Source organism: Panthera leo, chromosome A1 (assembly GCF_018350215.1).
Source record: "Panthera leo isolate Ple1 chromosome A1, P.leo_Ple1_pat1.1, whole genome shotgun sequence".
NCBI lineage: Eukaryota > Metazoa > Chordata > Mammalia > Carnivora > Felidae > Panthera > Panthera leo.
The window spans coordinates 144276089-144296336 of NC_056679.1; the positions used below are offsets into that span (position 1 = coordinate 144276089).

The 20248-nt window shown below is 35.7% G+C and overlaps 1 protein-coding gene across 4 annotated transcripts in view; it reads left to right on the forward strand.

The window, feature by feature from the left end:
* MSH3 (mutS homolog 3) overlaps positions 1–20248 on the forward strand; it is a 213576-nt gene that overhangs the window by 117685 nt on the left and 75643 nt on the right. For all 4 annotated transcript variants that reach the window (XR_006203637.1, XM_042942382.1, XM_042942371.1 and 1 more), the window contains exons 13-15: positions 1877–2009; positions 15594–15781; positions 16515–16683. Coding sequence is in view for 3 of the 4 variants with exons in the window: in XM_042942382.1 (XP_042798316.1) it covers positions 1877–2009; positions 15594–15781; positions 16515–16683 (490 nt within the window). In the remaining variant the exon portion in view is untranslated. The remainder of the gene's footprint in view (positions 1–1876; positions 2010–15593; positions 15782–16514; positions 16684–20248) is intronic.

Below are 20248 nucleotides of genomic sequence, written 5' to 3' on the forward strand. Positions count from 1 at the left end.
AAATGAGGAGGCTCCGATGTCAGAGAACTTGGACGAAGATATTGGATCAAGTTCATTCTGACTGAGACTTACAGAGAGAGGAGGAGTGGCAGTGGTCAAGGTGAGACTTGAGAGGTAAGGTAGGCAGGGGTACTGGTTACCACAAGGTAACCAGTTGTCTTGTGGGTCAGTGAAGGAATCTAGATTACTGGCAAGTCATTGATGAGCTGAAAGCAGAGGTAAGACATGAACAGATTTGGGTTTTAGGAAGACTGCTCAGACTTCTCAGTATGGAGAATGGATTGGAAAAAGGGACAGAATTAGATAGATCTGGGGAGGAAAGTTAGGAGGCTCTTTTTGTAGTCTGTGTGAGACATAATTTTTACTTACACGAGGGTAATGGCAGTAGAGATGAAAGAAATAGACCGATTTAAGGGACCACTTCACTGAGGATGGAGGAACCAGTCTATATGTTTACAAAGCTCTGGCGTGTTCTGTATCATGCTGAACCAAATGCCTGTTCTACATAGTAGAGCATGAGCCAGAGAAAAATGGAACAAAAATGAAACCAAGTTAGTATGCATTTTGTAAATAGGCATGACCTCACAGAGTAGTTTGAAGGGTAATAAGGAGAAAAGAAATTAATTAGCTGCCAAGTACCATACTCAATTTAACAGTCATCTGGGCAGGATTTGATGTAAGGCTTGCCCTTCACATCAGCATGTGTGATATCAACAGAATTTTGATAGACAAATGTGTATTCAGTAGCTGATGTTTCCCTTTGCCCCTAAATGTCAGTTCCTTCTTTCATTTGCTTGCTTGCTCATTCTTTTATTCATTCAAAAAAACATTTACTGAGGGCCCACTAAGATACGTTTCTTATCTCAGTCTTTAATACCACATTATGGCGATTGTAACTAGTATAGGCCTTTAGTGTTTATAGGTACTAGATGGGCCACATCTCATTTAGGACACAGTTAGTTAATCAGGTTTCCATTTTAAGTTGACAGTTATGCCATTTCCTCCCAAGCGGCCCACCTGTCACTTAGGGTGCAGCCACTGGTGAAATCCTGCAACGCTGTCTGATATCATTTCTTCTGTATTTTCTGTTGCTGTTCTGAGTCTTTGCTCAGGTTCTGTATGCCTGATCCCATTTTGGTCAAACAGTCAATCAGTTCAGCCACCACCACCAAGTCTTCTATCAAAGTAGTTGGCTGAGTGAGGTTTTTTTTTTGACGGAGGTGATCAGTCGTTTCAGTCAGAATGGCAAATTCTCACTTGCCCATTGTAGACTGTTACATTAGTCAAAGGAAAACAAGCGGTTGTAAGAAATGAATCCTCAATCTCGGTGGTTTAAATACTATAAAAGTTTATTTTTTGCTAATGTGAAGTCCAGCTGGTGGCAAATGTGGGAGCAATGGGTTTTCTGCTACAGTAAAGGGACCCAGGCTGAGAGAGTCTTCAGGTGGCTCACAAGATTGTTCTGGTCCCAGCATTCAGCTGGGAAAGAGCAAATGTGAAAGATCACACAGGAGGTTTTTATGAGCCAGAGCTAGCCTTGGCTTAATCCTTCCTGCTTGCAGTTTATTGTCTACAACTTGAGTACTTGGCCATACCTAATTGCAGAGGGAAACTGGGAAATGTCTGTGTGTTTGCCCCGGAGGAATGGAAAACCTAACGAGCCAGGTTCTGCTCCACAGAGCTAACGTCTTTCCTTTTGTGATACTTGCTCTTTTATTCAAATGAAAGGGGCAGGGAAGGGCCAGAGGTGTGGAGGAGGAGTCTCTTTTGTGTTTTCTAAGTAGCTGTTGTCTCAGTGCTTGGACAGGAGAGTGGGAAATGTATCTGTTCTGAATTCCTAATATAACTTATAATTGTTATTACTCTGTTCTCACAGGGAGATAAATGCTCGACTAGATGCTGTATCGGAAGTACTCCATTCAGAATCCAGTGTGTTTGGTCAGATAGAAAATCATCTACGTAAATTGCCTGATATAGAGAGAGGACTCTGTAGCATTTATCACAAAAAAGTAAGTGTGATAGACAGCAGTTCTATTAAAACTGGCAATGTTCTTCAGCACGAGGATCCCAGATACTAAAACATCTCAGAGTTTTATTTTTGTTATTATTTTGTGAAATCTTAGAGATCATGACAGAATTCTTAAGAGAATTAAATTATACAAGTTGAAGGTATTCCAGTTTTTGCATTGTAGAAAATAAAGTTTGCCCATTTCTGTTAACTACAACAACAGATAGAAGCCTTTCTGGTATAATACAGGATGTTCTTATGTTGCATCCTAAAAATGTGGACCATCATCACAATAGGAAATTTCTTAGACTAGTCAGTTTTAAAAAGAGATGCCTTATTTCTTTTGACCCCAGAACAACTTCTTATTTAACTTTTCCAAGGGAAAGATCTGCTATTATGTTTGTGGTGGTATCGCTATACAAATAAGTTTGGGTATGGAAGGTAAGCAAAAAGCATTATTGTGACTTTCATCACTTAAGCTTTACAGTTTGTTATAACAATCAATAACAAAAGAGGTTTTCCCCATGAGGCTAGCAGGAGATTTTTCAACAGAAACCTTGTAAGCCAGAAGGGAGTGGCACGATATATTAAAAGCGCTGAATGGGAAAAATCTGCAGCCAAGAATTTTCTATCCAGCGTGGCTATCATTCAGAATACAAGAAGAGATAGAGTTTCCCCAGACAAACAAAAACTAAAGGAGTTCGTGACCACTCAGCCAACTCTGCAGGAGATATTAAAGGGACTTTGAGTAGAGAGACCAAAAGTGAAGTCTAAAGGTAGGAAACCCAAAAGCAATAAAAATGAATATTTCAGTAAAAATCAGTCAAGGAACTCACCCACAAAAAAGGATATAAAATATAATAACATATACCTAAAATGTGGGGAGGAGAGAAAAACGGTTTCAAACTTGAATGACTGTCAACTTAATATACACTGCTACATGCAGATTACATAGTAATCATATATGAAAAACCACTAATAAACTTGTAAAGAATAAAGAAAAAGAAATCTAAATATATCACTGAAGAAAATCAGCAAAATGAAAGAGAAAGACAAGAAAGGATCAGAGAAAGTCTTCAGAAACTACCACAAAATAAGTAATAAAATGGCAATAAATACATATCTATCAATAGTTACTTTAAATGTAAATGGACTAAACACTCTAATCAAAAGACATAGGGTGACAGAAAGAATAACAAAACAAAACCCATCTATATGCTGCCCACTAGAGACTCATTTTAAACCTAATGACACCTGCTGATTGAAAGTCAGGGGATGGGGAAACATCGACCATGCAAATGGATGTCAAAAGAAAGCCAGAGTAGCAATACTTACATTGGACAAACTAGACTTTTAGGCAAAGACTGTAGCAAGAAGGGCACTATATAATAATAAGGGTGACAATCCAGCAAGATGAAAAAAACAATTGTAAATATTTATGTACTCAAATACATAAACAGTTAATAACAAACATAAATGAACTAATCACTAATAATAATACACAGGACACCATCAAAACCCTAGAGGAGAAAGCAGGAAAAAACCTCTTTGACCTCAGCCGCAGCAATTTCTTACTCGAACATCTCCAAAGGCAAGGGGATTAAAAAGCAAAAATGAACTATTGGGACCTCATCAAGATAAAAAGCTTCTGCACTGCCAAGGAAACAATCAACAAAACTAAAAGGCAATCGATGGAATGGGAAAGATATTTGCAAATGACGTAAAGGGTAAAGGGCTAGTATCTAAAATCTATAAAGAACTCACCTAACTCCACACCTGAAAAACAAATAATCCAGTGAAGAAATGGGCAGAAGACATGAATAGACACTTTTCCAAAGAAGACGTCCAGATGGCCAACAACACATGAAAAGATGCTCAACGTCACTCCTCATCAGGGAAATACAAATCAAAACCACACTGAGATACCACCTCATGCCAGTCAGAGTGGCTAAAATGAACAAATCAGGAGACTATAGATGCTGGAGAGGATGTGGAGAAATGGGAACCCTCTTGCAATGTTGATGGAAATGCAAACTGGTGCAACCGCTCTGGAAAACAGCGTGGAGGTTCCTCAAAAAATTAAAAATAGACCTACCCTATGACCCAGCAGTAGCACTGCTAGGAATTTAGCCAAGGGATACAGGAGTGCTGATGCATAGGGGCACTTGTATCCCAATGTTTACAGCAGCATTTTCAACAATAGCCAAATGATGGAAAGAGCCTAAATGTCCATCAACTGACGAATGGATAAAGAAGATGTGGTTTATATATACAATGGAATACTACTTGGCAATGAGAAGGAATGAAATCTGGCCATTTGCACCAACGTGGATGGAACTGGAGGGTATGCTAAGTGAAATAAGTCAGGCAGAGAAAGACAGATACCATATGTTTTCACTCATATGTGGATCTGGAGAAACTTAACAGAAGACCATGAGGGAGGGGAAGGGGGAAAAATTACAAAGAGGGAGGGAGGCAAACCATGAGAGACTCTTAAGGACTGAGAATAAACTGAGGGTTGATGGGGAGGTGGGGGAGAGGGGAAAGTGGGTGATGGGCATGGAGGAAGGCATTTGTTGGGATGAGCACTGTGTGTTGTATGGAAACCAATTTGACAATAAATTATATTAAAAAATAAAATAAAATAATAGTACAATACCAGTAGGGGACTTTAACACCCCACTTACATCAATGGACAGATCATCTAAACAGAAACTCAGCAACGGCTTTGAATGATACACTGGAACAGATGGATTTAATAGATATATTCAGAACATTCCATCCTAAAACAGCACACTACACATTCTTTTCAAGTGTGTACAGAACATTCTCCAGAATAGATCACATATTAGCCCGTAAAACAAACCTCAACAGATTCTAGAAGATCCAAGCCCTCAGCAAAGTAGTATTAGAGGCCACATACCTTAACATAATAGAGGGCAGATATGAAAAACCTACAGCTAACATCATCCTTTTTTTTTAATGTGTATTTATTTTGAGAGGAAGAGAGTGTGTGAGCAGGGGAGGGGCAGAGAGAGGGAGGGAGAAAATCCCAAGCAGGCTCTGCACTGACAGCATGGGGCCTGATGCAGGGCTTGATCTCACAAACTGTAAGATCATGACGTGAGCCAAAATCAGGAGTCAGATGCTTAAACGACTGAGCCATCCAGGCGCCATTAACATCATCCTTACTGGTGAAAAACTAACTTGTTTTTAGTAAGACAAGGATGTCCACTCTCATCACTTTTTTTCTTTTTCTTTTTCTTTTTTTAATGTTTTCATTTATCTTTGAGACAGAGAGAGACAGAGCATGAGCAGGGGAGGGGCAGAGAGAGGGGGAGACACAGAATCCAAAGCAGGCTCCAGGCTCTGAGCTGTCAGCACAGAGCCCGATGCCGGGCTCGAACTCACGGAGTGTGAGATCATGACCTGAGCTGAAGTCGGACGCTCAACCGACTGAGCCACCCAGGCGCCCCTCATCACTTTTTTTCAACATAGTTTTGGAAGTCCTAGACACAGCATTCAGACGACAAAAAGAAATGAAAGACATCCAAAGGGGTAAGGAAGAAGTGTAACTTTCACTATTTGCAGATGGCATGCCACTCTGTGTAGAAAACCCTAAACTCTACCAAAAAACTGCTAGAACTGATAAATTCAGTAAAGTCTCAGGATACAAAATCAGAGTACAGAAATCTGTTGCATTTGTATACACCAATAATGAAGCAACAGAAAGAGAAATTAGGAAAACAATCCCATTTACAGTAGCACCAAAAATAATAAGATACATAGTAATAAATGTAACCTGTACTCCGAAACTATAAAGCTCTGATGAAATGTCCATTGACCAATGAACGGATAAAGATATGGTATATGTATATACATTTATATATATACATTTGTATATACACACATATACACAATGGAATATTACTCAGCCATAAAAGGAATGTGAAATCCTGACATTTGCAATGACGTGGATGGAGCTAGAGAGTATTATGCTAAGTGAAATAAGTCAGAGAAAGACAAATACTTTGTGGTTTCACTCATATGTGAAATTTAAGAAACAAATGAGCATAGGGATAAAAAGAGAGATACTCAGTAAACCAAGAAACGGACTCTTAAATATAGAGAACAAACTGATGGTCACCAGAGGGGAGGTGGGGGTTGGGTGGGTGGGTGAAATAAATGATGGAGATTAAGGAGTACACTTGTGATGAACACCAGGTATTGTGGGTAAGTGTTGAGTCACTGAATTGTGTACTTGAAGTACACTGGTAGTACACTGTATATTGACTAGCTGGAGTTTAAATAAAAACTTAAAAAAAAAAGATGAGCTATAGGAATATTACACAATGGAATATTACTCAGCCGTAAAAAGTATGAGATCTTGCCATTTGCAACAACATCGGTGGACCTAGAGGATTTTATGCTATGTGAAATAAGTCAGACTGAGAAAAATAAAATAAATAAACAAAAAAGCATAATCAGACATGTAAATACAGAGAACAAACTGATGGTTGCCAGAAGGAAGGAGGTGGAGAGATGGGCAAAATGGATAAAGGGGAGTGGGAGGTACATGCTTTCTGTTACTGAATAAATAAATCATGAGAATAAAAGGCGCTGTACAGGGAATATCGTCAATGATATTGTAATGACATTGTAAGGTCACTTGTGGGAGCATACTTTTGTTGTGGGAGCAACAAAAACACTGATGAAATTGAAGATGACACAAAAGAAATGGAAAGACATTCCGTGCTCCAGTATTTGGAAGAACAAATATTACTGATACTGCCCAAAGCAATCTACAGCTTTAATGCAATCCCTATCAAAATACCAACAACTTTTTTCACAAAACTAGAACAAGTAATCCTAAAATTTGTATGGAATCTCAAAAGACACCCAAATAGCTAAAGCAGCCTTGAAAAAGAAAAAGCTAGAGGCATCACATTTCCAGACTTCAAGTTATATTACAAAGGGGTAGTAATTAAAGCCATGTGGTACTGGCACAAAAATAGACATGTAGATCAATAGAATAGAATAGGAAATCCAGAAGTAACCCATAATTTGGTCAATTAATGTTTGACACAACAGGAAAGAATATCCAATGGGAAAAAGACAATCTCTTCAACAAATGGTGTTGGTTAAACTGGACACTGACGTGCAAAAGAATGAATCTGTACCACTTTCTTACACCATACACGAAAATAAATTCAAAATTGATTAGAGACCTAAATGTGAGACCTGAAACCATAAAAATCCTAGCTACACAGGCAATAACTTCTCTGACATCGGCTGTAGCAGCTTCTTTCTAAATATGTCTCCTAAGGCAAGGGAGATCAAAGCAAAAATAAACAATTGGGACCATATCAAAATAAAAAGCTTCTGTACGGTGAAGGAAACAATCAACAAAAGTAAAAGGCAGCCAACAGAATGGGAGAAGATATTTGCAAATGACATACTGATAAAGGGCTAGTATCCAAAATATATAAAGAACTTATACAGCTCAACACCCAAAAAACAAATAATCCAATTCAAAAATGGGCAAAAGACATGAACAGACATTTCTCCAAAAAAGACATCCAGATGGCCAACAGACAAATGAAAAAATGGTCATCATCACTTATCACAACTGAAAACTACAGTAAGATATCACCACGAATGGATAAAATCAACAACATAAGAAACAAAAGGTGTTGGTGAGGATGTGGAGAAAAAGAAACCCTCTTGTACTGTTGGTAGCAATGCAAACTACTGTAGCTAGTGTGGGAAAACAGTATGGAGGTTCCTCAAAAAGTTAAAAATAGAATTACCTTATAATCCAGCAATCACACTACTGGGTATTTACCCAAAGAATACAAAAACACTAATTCAAAGGGATACGTGCACCCTTACATTTATAGCAGCATTATTTATAATAGTCCAGATATGGAAGCAGCCCAACTGTCTGTCAATTGATGAATGGATAAAGAGACTGTGGTATAGGGGCTCCTAGGTGGCTCAGTCGGTTAAATGTCCTACTCTTGATTGCAGTTCAGGTCATGATCTTGAGGTTCAGGAGATAAGACCCACGTCAGGCGAGCCTGCTTGGAATTCCATCCCTGCCCCTCCCCCCTCAAAATAAATAAACATTAAAAAAAAAGATGTGATATATATATATATACACATATACATATATAGTGGAATATTATTCAGCCGTAAAAAAGGAATGAAATCTTGCCATTTGCAATGACATGGATAGAGGTAAAGATTATAATGTAAGTGAAATAAGTGAGAAAGACAAATACCATATGATTTCACTCATGTGAAATTTAAGAAACAAAACAAACAAGAAGAGGGAAAAAATAGTTGAGAGAGACAAATAAAGAAACAGACTCTTAACTATAGAGAACAAACTGATGGTTACCAGATGGAAGGTAGGTAGGGGGATGGGTTAAATAAGTGTTGGGGTTTAAGGAGTGCAGTTGTCATCATGAACACCACGTGATGTATTGTTGAATCATTATATTGTACACCTGAAACTAATAGTCTTTTAAATATACTGGCATTAAAACAAAAAATTAATGATAATTAAATGAAATAAATGAGAAATTTTCCACACTTAGGGAAATCATTTACCTTCAAAATATGTTTCAAAATAGTTATATTTATAATTGCTAATAAACTTTCTATAGTGTTTTACCTTTTGTTAAATTAATTCACATACATTAGACCCTTTGTCCCTTGTAAAAACTTTATGAAATTGATGAGGGGACACTGTGTTTTTTACCTTCTTACTAATGGGAGGCTATATATACTGCTATCTCTACGTAATGCTACCACAGCTTGCATTACCTTGTATAAATGATGATTCTGAGAAGAGAGTTAGTAGCGTGTTAGTAAATGACAGCTAGTATTTAAACCAGGGTCCTTGACTGGGTTTTTAGTGGATACACTTTCGGACATTACCATTTTTGATGTAGTAGTTACTACCATTGCATTTTTTTTTTTTTTTTTTGGTTATCCCTACATAAGCCATCTTTATTTTCCGCCCCAGTGTAAATCCTTGCCAATGTAATAATTTTTTGTAGGATAATTTTTATGTGCCCACATTTTAGTTGTGACCAATTTTTCATTAGTCTTTACTTTTTTTAGTCCTTTCCCCCACAAAGTTTTACTGGAACGATAAGTGCTGCTTCTGAGAATACTTGCAGTGCCCAAGAGGACTTATGTAACTGTTCCATATGCTTCAGCTAAATTTGAAAACAAAGAACAAACCAGAATTGGGAAATACTAATCCCCAGGAAAAAATGCCCGAGTTGGTTATGGGGTCAGTAGAGTCTGTTGTACTATTACTTGGTACACTTGTGTTGTGGTTTTGCTGGCAGTGGCAGAGGTTGTCCCGATACATTACTCCCCCGTTATCCGCCATCAACAGCAGGCCAGAAGCAGATCATCCTTCTGACGTTTCGTCAGTTGTACAGCCTAGCACTATGTCACAGTGCTTCATTTTATCATGTGGGCATTATACCATCTCACACCATGACAAGAAAGGTGAGTGGAGTACGATGTATTTTGACAGAGAGACCATATTCATATAAGTTTTATTACAGTATATTAAAAATGTCTTATTTTATTGTGCATCTCTTACTGTGCCTAATTTATCAATTAAACTTTATCATAGGTATGTACATAGGAAAGACAGTACATATGAGATTAGGTACTTACTATCTGTGGTTTCAGATACCAGTGGGGATCTTGGAACATATCTCTTGTAGATAAGGGGGGAACTACTGTAGTTGAAAATTTTATGGTTGACATTTTGAGGTTAGAGTGGATGTCATACCATTTGTTATGTTGTATCATTGGTCCAGTGCCTGACAATCAGAGCATATTACTACCCTTCGTCAAGCAACAGATCTCCAAGCACCTTGCCTTCACTGCTTGAAAGGATTCACTGACAGTTGTTAAAGATTTTTGTTTTTCTCGAGAAAAAATAGGGACAAAGCTGAGAAAATTGTTAATTGCTAATTAAAAGAGCTGAGTCAAGGGGCGCCTGGGTGTCTCCGTCTATTGAGTGTCTGATTCTTGATTTTGGCTAAGCTCATGATCTCAAGTTTGAGTCCCACATGCATCAGGCTCTGCACTGACAGTGGGGAGACTGCTTGGGATTCTCTCCCTCTGTCTGCCCCCCCCCCAAGTACATAGATAGACTTAAAATATATATATATTAATATATTAATATATTATATCATTATATATATATATATATATATATATATATATATATATATATATATATATATGAGCTGAGTCAAAGAATCCATGGCATCAAGACGGAAGCATCTTTCCATGCTACTGTGATTTCTATTCTTTGCTTCCTCTCTTTAAACTTTGATGTTTGCATTTCATGAGGTTTGTGTATTTACAAAAGTTTAAAAAACTCTGATAAAAGTCAGAGTCTAATTCTGTTTTTAAATTGAGATTTAATTAACATAGCATTGTATTACTTACAGGTTTATCACATTATAAATGGCTTGATATGTGTATATATTGAGAAGTGATCACCACAGTAATTCTAACTAACATCCATCACCACTTGTAGTTACAAAGTTGTCTTCTTCTTATGATGAGAACTTTCAAGATATACTCTCTTGGCCACCTTCAAACATACGATACAGTATTATTAACTATAGTTACCGTGTTGTACATTACATCTCCAGGACTTAATTTATTTTATAATTGGAAGTTTGTACCTTTTGATCATCTTCACTCATTTCATCAACCTACCTTCCATGCCCCACCTCTGGCAACCACAGATCTATTTTTTGTATCTATGGATTTGCCTTTTTAAAAAATTTCACATAAAATTATATGGTATCGAATCAAATTCATTTTAAAAGTAACCAAGAATGACTTTTGTTTTAGAGTTTCAAACTAGACTTTAGTGAAGGAACTTATGACTCACTCAGAGGTTGTTCGTTGTTGCTGTTTTAATGTTTGCACAAGAGCGTGCCCAAAGATTGATTTGAAAAGTGAGAATTAGAAATGACTTGGTAACAGACCAACTTTAGTAAGCCTAAATGCTTGAAACCAATCTTTTATAGATTAGTTAGCTGGCTCTTGGAACACACCATCAAACTCATGTCTGTTCTTTATCATTAGATTACTCTAAATAAACTTCTGCTGTATGCACCAAATGGTGAGTGATATCCTGGGTACAGACTGTGCCAATTATGTAAAATTCATAAAATGGTTAGGAACACTGTTTGGATGTTGTGGAAGTGGTGAGCCTAGGCCATATGGCTGTGTGGAAAGTGCCATGGAATAGTCACAAATAGGTGTTTTCATATTGATATTAGGGGATACCAAGTGGGCCGGCCCTGAAACAAACATTTCTTTTGATAGTAAAATTTCAAATCCAAATCTTAGATAATGGTGCTAGTCTTAGAAACCCATATTAACTGTGCTTAAGACCTGTTTTGTAAGAAAATGATACATGACTGCTAAGGTTGGTGAATACATTTAAAGGATTATAGCACTTAGTAAATGTTAGAGGAGAGTGTTTCCAGAATTTTGTAGGCGAGAATGGTTTCTTGGCCAGACTGGTATAAGCCTACAGCCACCTTTCAGTATGGAACTTAGGCTGGAGTTCTTACAGTCTCATGATGACCTGTTTCCACACTTATGATGTGTTCTAAAGCTCTTCCACAGGGAAATTTGCTGCTGGAAATGGGATTGAACATGAGTGACTCCAGGAGCAACTACTTCACTCTTATCCTCAGCTTTCTGGCAGTTCTACTGAGGTGTTTTATTTAAGAACCTGGAGAACTGGGGCGCCTGGGTGGCTCAGTCAGTTAAGCATCGGACTTTGGCCCCAGGTCATGATCTTGTGGTTTGTGAGTTTGAGCCCTGCGTCTGGCCCTGTGCTGACAGCTCAGAGCCTGGAGCCTGCTTTGTATTCTATGTCTCCCTCTCTCTTTGCCCCTCCCCTGCTCGCATTCTGTCTGTATTTCTTTCTTAAAAATAAACATTAAAAAAATAATAAAAAAGAAACTGGAAAACAACCTGCCTTGGGCACTTAAAACTTGATTGCAAAGTACTTTTGGTTGTCAGTTTGCTTCTGTTGCTGATTTACACTTTATATCTAAGGGTGAAAAATCAATCCCTTCTAGTCTCTCAAATTACAAAAGTTACAAGAGATTATTATTCAAAAATTGTATTGAAAATGTTTACTTTTAGTTCTTCACTTTTGTTAGAATGTATCTATTTAATAATTAACTATAATAGTATTGGCCAGAATACGTCTAGGCTCCACATTACAAGAATCCAGCTTCCTATGTGTATCTTTCCCATCATACAGTGGCCTATCTGAGGAAGAGATGCTTTATGATACACTTTGGATTCAGTTGTTATTCACTTGGGCCTAACTTCTTATTTTTTTGCATAATTTGCCTCATTCCTTTTAGTTTAAAATTCTTTCCAAATATGTTCTGTGCATTAATTCATTTTATGCATATTACCTATTATGTATACTTATAATTAACCCTAAATCATCCTCTCATCTCAAGATACTTATTTCCATCACATATTTTATTTCATTTTCTTAAACTTTCTGACCTGATTCACCCTAGACTAGTTGCCCTGTATACTAGTTGTATAGCTATAGTTCATTTCCCTTGAATTGAATCTTCTGTTCAGTCTTTCTGTATTCCATGTCTTCCTCTTGGTTTATTGCTTTCTTCTGATGGAGTACATTCTCTAGAAGCATCCTGGAGAAAAGGTATTGGAAATACAGTTGACCCCTGAACAATGAGGGAATTAAGGGCATCAATCCCTGTACAGTTGAAAATCCATGTGTAACTTTTGACCCCCCCCCAGCACTTAACTACTAATAGCCTACTTTTGATCTGAAGCTTTAATGACATTTGATTAACAGTATGTTTTGTATATGTACATTATATACTGTATTATTACATTGAGGTAAGCTAGAGATGTGAAGAAAATCATAATGTTAAGAAAATTTCTTTTAAGAGAGAAAACACATTTACAGTACTATAGTATTTATCCAAAAGAATTTGTGTAGAAGTAGACCTATACGTTTCCAACCTGTGTTGTTCGAGTTAACAGTAAACGTTTTGAGATATTGATGTCTGGAAATGTCCTTTTTTTCTACTCACATTTGATTGGTAGTTTTACTGGGTATAAAATTCTAGGCTATACATTACTTGGTGTGATTTTTTTTCTCCCCTTCTAAAAATTTTCTTTTTTTCCCAAGTGTTATAAAATTTCATGTTGATTTTCCATGATTTAGTTCTATTTTCAACCATTGTATTGAGCCCTTCAATCTGGCAACCAAGTTCTGGGAAATTGTCCTGAATTATTTTTTGGTTCTTTCTTTTTTGCAACTATTTTATTTGAATTGATTGAATTCCATTCTTGGAATGTTCTTTTAAGAAAAAAAAATAGTATCCTGTTCTTGTTTCATGTTTGCATTATTCTCTGATTAACTGAGTGTATTGGTTGTTTTTTTTAAAGACATTTTCTTCTGTTTATATATGCTGTGTATATCTATGTAAGTAGAAGAAAATGAATGTCTTAAAAAATTTATTTGTTGATTCATTGTTTATTTTTTTTCATTTCACATTAGAATTTTTTATCTGATGTCTGATCATTTTTAAAGAGTGGAGGGCTAAAATGCTGATAGGAAGTGCTCTGTAGTTGAATATGGTTTGCAAAATATGAGGTGAACTGTACAATATACTAGCTGATCCATTTATGGGGAGAACTGCTTTAGTATCTTCAGAGTTTTCGTCTTGGGCTCATGAGATTCTCCAGGGTCTCTTCTAGCCTTCTAAATGGCTAACAGTGTTCTGGGAGCTAGATGGGGACAACTGGGAATCTCAGCATTCAGTTTGCAACTGTTTTCTTAATCCCTTGCTTTTGGTGGTACTGTCATCCTTCCCTGTGCTTGAAGATGGCTCAAATATCCTATGTTTTCCCTTCTCGAGAGGATAAAACTAGTCTTTTGTCGGGTAGGAGAATGGTCGTTGCTCAGTGGTGTGGAGACAAATAGAGTATTGAGGGATAATTGCTTCTTAATTCATTTTCAAACAGTCATTTTCAACCCACCCCCGGCTTCCTCTTCCAAAGATAATTTGTGCCACCAGTTCCTCAGAATTTTAGGATTCTTGGTGTAACTTAAGTTAGGTCCTAGCTTACCTCACATCTACCTTAAGATTCTAGTATCATGAGTCTTCTAAATCAGTGACCACTTGTCCATTTACTTTATAGCTTCTAAGTTGTTGTTGCTGGTGTCTTTTCTTCTAGTTATTTTTGAGGTTTTATGTCTTTTTAAACAACATTTGACTGTGGTTTCAAGATAGAGTGAAATGAGATACACATGTTCATCTTATTCTCTTTATCAGAAGCTCCAAAAGTAAAAATTATTCATGTTCACGTTAAAAAATTGTCAGTGTGTACAGGAGTATAAGATAAAGTGTAAAAACTTTTCCTCTACTTTCCCCTGCATACACACTACCCAGGGGTAACTAAAGTAAGTTAACAAGTGTACCCTCCAGAAATTTTTTTGTTTATATTTTTATTTACATAGAATAATGTATGTACTATAATCAAAAGTGAAATTTTACTGTATAAATACATATGTGGTATATAGTATAAACATATACAATGTTTGTTTAATATGTAGAAATTAGGGAGTTCCATATTGATGTGTACATTAATATGTACAGATGTCTTAATTTTTTAACTGTTTAACAGTATTATATTGTATGAGTTTTTCCTAATAAAATCTCAATTGTTAGGTACTTGTTTCTTATTCATCTTTTTAATATTATTACCAACAGTGCTACTATAAATATTCAGAGCCACATATCTTTTTCACTTCTTGTTATAGTTTTAGTTTAATTGTTAAAAGTGGAATTTAGTCAAACAATCCTCCTCAAAGAGGATATGCCTCTGCTAATGGTATATCAAAGTGTCTTTCTTTATATCCTGTGTGACTCATCTCTTATCAGCCTTTTAAATCTTTGGCATTCTGATAAGTGACAAATACTATCTTGTCATTTTAATTTGCTTGTTCTAATTATATGTGAGGTTAATCAAGTGCTTATTGGACATTCTTTTTTTATGAGCTGCATATTTAGTTCATTTAGCCATTATTGTTTGGATTATTCCTTTTCCAGGTCGATTTGTAAGAGCTTATTATTCTAGGGATAGCTTTGCCCTTTATCATATGTCTTGCAGATATTTCCCCAGGATTGTCCTTTATATTTTTGACATTGTTTACTGTATTTTTGCTATATGGTCAATATATTTTAAAATGAGAAAATATTGAGCAAATATTGGCTTTACTATCCCTGACCCACATTGTTTCCTTGAGAGCTTTAAAATGTTATAAAGTATTTAAACTATTGATTTAACATTTGGAAGGTATCAGCAGTATTTTATTTCAATTAACTAGTTTATAGAGTAAATTAAAATTTTCTTATATTCTAACTTTAAAAAGACTATTAATTAAAAGACCACTAATTAAACATCATGTTCATGTATCTTGTATTATTTAGCTAAAAAATATTTCTATTTTCAGTGTTCTACACAAGAGTTCTTCTTGATTGTCAAAACCCTGTATCACCTGAAGTCAGAATTTCAAGCATTAATACCTGCTGTTAATTCCCACGTTCGGTCAGACTTGCTCCAGACATTTATTTTAGAAATTCCTGAACTCCTCAGTCCAGTGGAACGTTTCTTAAAGCTACTTAATGAACAAGCTGCCAAGTAAGTAGTAGTAGATTCGTAGATTATTGTCACTGCTGGAAATAAAGAACTCATGTATTTGCCCTTTGGTGCATGGATTCCTAAGCTTCCTTAGCAGTAATGGTAGGAATTGCCTGTGAAATTAGAAATGTGATTGGATGCTAAAAGCTGTCAATTACAGCTGGAAGTAACCCTCTGCCATCTAAAACTTAGTTCATTATTTAGGACAATACAGTACTTCTCCAGGTATTGGATGATGAAAAGATAAAGTCCAGGCAGAGCAACTGGTAGCATTTATTAATTTAAAATTGGGTGGCAGATGGCATCTTACACTCATTTGCTAGATATCCAGTGGTCTGCCTTATATTTAGAAATTACAGAAGCAAAGTTATCCTTTAAGAGGTAGTCATTTCACAGTTCATCCCACAAAGAACTCTGTATAAAGGGGGGGAAAAGACAGTATTTTCATTTGTGCTTATTTTCTGAATAGGCAAACAACAAAAAATTTCATTTTATCTCTCACACCATGGAAATCATGAACTTGCAAAATGAAAATGTCTTTAGGATAATTTTGTCTATCTTCAAAGAAATTAAGAAACCTACCTGTAAATACTTAGTGGCAGAACTGGGATTAGAGCTTCGTTTCCTGGCTCCCAACCCTTTGGTCTTTTATCATGCTGTGAAAAATAATTGATGATCGGTATAAGTAGTATGCTTCAATATATATATTTGCTTTTTTTTTTCCATTTTTTAGAAGTGGGGATAAAACAGAATTATTCAAAGATCTTTCTGACTTCCCTTTAATAAAAAAGAGGAAGGATGAAATTCAAGAAGTTACTCACAGGATCCAAATACATTTGCAAGATATACGAAAAATACTAAAAAATCCTTCTGCACAGTATGTGACAGTATCAGGACAGGAGGTAATGTCAGACATAATTTTATTTTGCATTAGTTTATCTCAAGCAGAAAAGCTACTTTAAAATGTGAACAAAAATCCGAGGACAGGATGAAAGTTTGTTTTGTTTAGTTTTCATATTTTTTCTTTTGTTCCTTGGAAATAAGATGTAATGCCTTGTTTTGATAAGAATGATTTTAGTAACAGTATTTTGTGTTTATTTACTTTAGTCCCTGGTGAAATCATGCAACGTAATGTTACATGTGTTTTAATGTTATTTCTTGAAATGTATTATAGAAAACCATGATTATTGTAAATAGTGATTTAGAGGATTCATTTACCCTAAATCCAGGAGAGAGAAGTTAGTCTTTGATGTCTGGCCAGCAGATAATGAAATGATATGAAGAGAACCACCTGTGTTGATTGGATCATAGTGATTAAAAGGCAGGGTTTCCTTCTGATGTTAGTATAGCTGCTAAAAAACAAAAAGAAAAAAAAAGAAACAAATCTATAGTGAAAACCTACAGTTAGTGAGTCTTCCATAAGATTATGTAAGTGCCGTTTAGAATGTATTTTGTTTTTTTTTTTTTTGGCATGTGTACCACTGTTTAAAGTTTGGTCTTATAAAGAGTGAGAACCAGAAAGAAGTATGCCTTTTAAATGTAGTCGTATCCTTCGGTCTTATTCTGAGTCTTAGGGCATGCTACTTCTATATCTTATGTTTAATAGAATATAAAGATTCTGAGGGAATTTGAGAAATCCTACTTTGTTAAGATAGCAAATTAGGAAATGTGTGAATAATTTCCAGAGCATGAACATTTTATTCAGAATTTTTAAAAACAGGTATTTTTCTAGTAGGGAAGACCTTAATTTCAAATAAAATTTTTAAATATTTGCATTCCTTTACATATTTAGTGAGAAGATTGTTGATTTGTATGATCATTTGAAATAAGAAATCCTACAGTAAATTATAATCTTTACTGAAACGTTTATTAATCTTGTGCCATTTAATAGACCATTGATTAAGTCAGCCTGTCTTTTGGACTAAAATTAAATCTTTTGGACTCAGGCAGACATGTTGCAGTATATTCCACATAGAACTCCATATAACAGAAAAATAATTTGACAATCTTTATCCTTGGTTGCCCTCCCATAACCAAATATTTAATTGCATCACTTGGTTTCACTATGCAATCAAGACTTGCAAAGTAACATATGACCTTACCACCACTATTCTGAGCTATTGTTGAAAATGAGATGATCAAAACTGTTTAATAACATTAATAAAAGATAGGTAGTAGAAAAGTGGTGACCTGGTGTTACGGTGGGGAAAAGCTGTGTGTGTAAGTGCCCCTTCCCCCACTTACATGCTCTGTGACCAGAGCAGAATCACCTGTGTCATGAGACTACTTTAAAAACCAGTTGAGTTAAAATACATGAAAAGTGCTTTTTAATCCTAAAGCACTATGTAAATGTTCTTCATATACTACTACTACTACTAATATAGTTACCATTTATCAAGCACTTGTTCAGAATGGTGCTAAGTGCTGTACATGTATTTTTTAACCCTTATAATAACACAAAAAGGGGCTTTTGTCATTTTGCAGCAAAGAAAACTGAGGTTTGGAGTAGTTAGGTAAGTTACCCGAGTCAGAAGCCCAGTCCTGCCTGACTCCAGTCTTTCTACCATGTCCTTATTTCACTTTACTCACAAATATTAACATTTTATTTTATAAAACCAGACATCTTAGAGCTCATAATACACAAACTAAAATAAAGCTTAAGTCTTGGGAGGACAGTCCTGTATCCAGCTGGTGGTTTTACAGTGAAAATGGGGAAAACTGATCAGGAATTCATAAGCAATCGTAGACTAGTGTGTTTTGTTTTGTTTTATTGTTTTTTATATCAGTGTGGTAATGAAGTTTAAGAAAAAGCACAGTATGGAGATGAAGTAATTGGATTACAAATAATTAAGGAGATGCAAATTATCTTATTCTTTACTTAAACTTCAGGTTAAGGTGATGAGTTTGAGGCAAGAAATTTCTTAGTTATTAACTGTGGGATGGATTCTTAATGGTTTTAAAAAAAACGTACAGAATTTTAATAGTACATCAGTACAGAATCACTTTTATAACATTTTTTGAGAATTAGTGATTCTATTCAAACACCAAATGAATTCTAGATTTGCAGCATTGTTATCAAATTCTGTTTTAAAAACTTACAAATTATTCAGAAATACTTAAAGTACAGAGAACCGACTCTGTCAAATATGATTACCTCTGAGAAATGAAAGAGGATAGCAGGAAAGTCCTTAATTTATATATGCTCTTCTTTTATACCCTTCTCTTCTAAAATTTTATTCTGTACATATAACATGTGTAACAATTTTTAAAAAACCTGTTTTAGCAGCCCCATGTAGTACATGGATTTTGTTATTATTGGTAAAAATAAGTAGATTGTCAAGCCAGTATTAACTTTTGAGAACATTGATTTTTCACCTTTGTTTCCAGTTTTTATGTACTTATTAGAATACTATAAGCCTTACTGACTATGCACATTATTATCTCTGACTCTGATAGTATTTGTAAGAAAATAGTGAAAGCAGAAACTTAGTTCACTGCTTCTATGATAGTCTTTCTCATATTTTAGATATACAGAGAATTATCTTTTTTTTTAATGTTTATTTATTTATTTGAAAGAGACCAGAGACAGAGACAGAGAGTGTGCACATGTGCGAGTGGGCGAGGGGCAGAGAGAGAGGGAGAGAGAATCCCAAGCAGGCAGGGCTTGATCCCACAACCATGAGATCATGACCTGAACCAAAATCAAGAGTCAGATAACTGACTGAGCCACCCAGGTGCCCCTAGAGAATTATCTTTTAATCTTGAATCAAATATGGAATGGATATGGGGTGATATTTAGATTTGGAGTAGTACTGGTAAGTATTATTCCTAGGGGAAAGGGAAGAAATATTAGGCAGAAATCTTTAGGAAAAAACATTAGTTCACAACATGCAGCATATCCAGATTCTGCTTGGTATGTTTAAGATATGAAAAGCATTCTCCATTAAATCTTACTTCTGAATAAAAAAAAATATTTGAAGATTCTTGAGGAGAAGAAAGAAAAGGGGGATAGAAGGAATGGGTTAAGTGTGGTATTGAAGAAAACAGCAGTTTCTGGAGTGAATTAAGCAAACTTAGCCATGATGCCAGCCCAGTGATATGACAGACTGTAGTTGAGTAATGGTATCTGACATTTAAGCAGCAAAGAATTGGATCCTAGGAGTATGAGAGAAATTGCTAGAACAAATCATGGCACACTTTGCATCAACACCTAAGAAACAGGGACTGTAGAGCAGGGAAAGTGGCTGTGAGAATACTCTAAGCTTTCTGAAATATTTGTTAATTTCCAATTTTAGTTGGTTTCCATTTTTGTAGCAGTAAAATTCTTAAAAGGCCTGTCTGCTCATTCTTAGAATATTTGTGGAAGGAAACAGAGAGAAACTTTCCTATTTCTTAGGTAGTATAGAAGAGAACAAAAACCTGCTAGTCTGTTTTTGGAGAAACCCCAGCTGAGAAGAAGACATATAG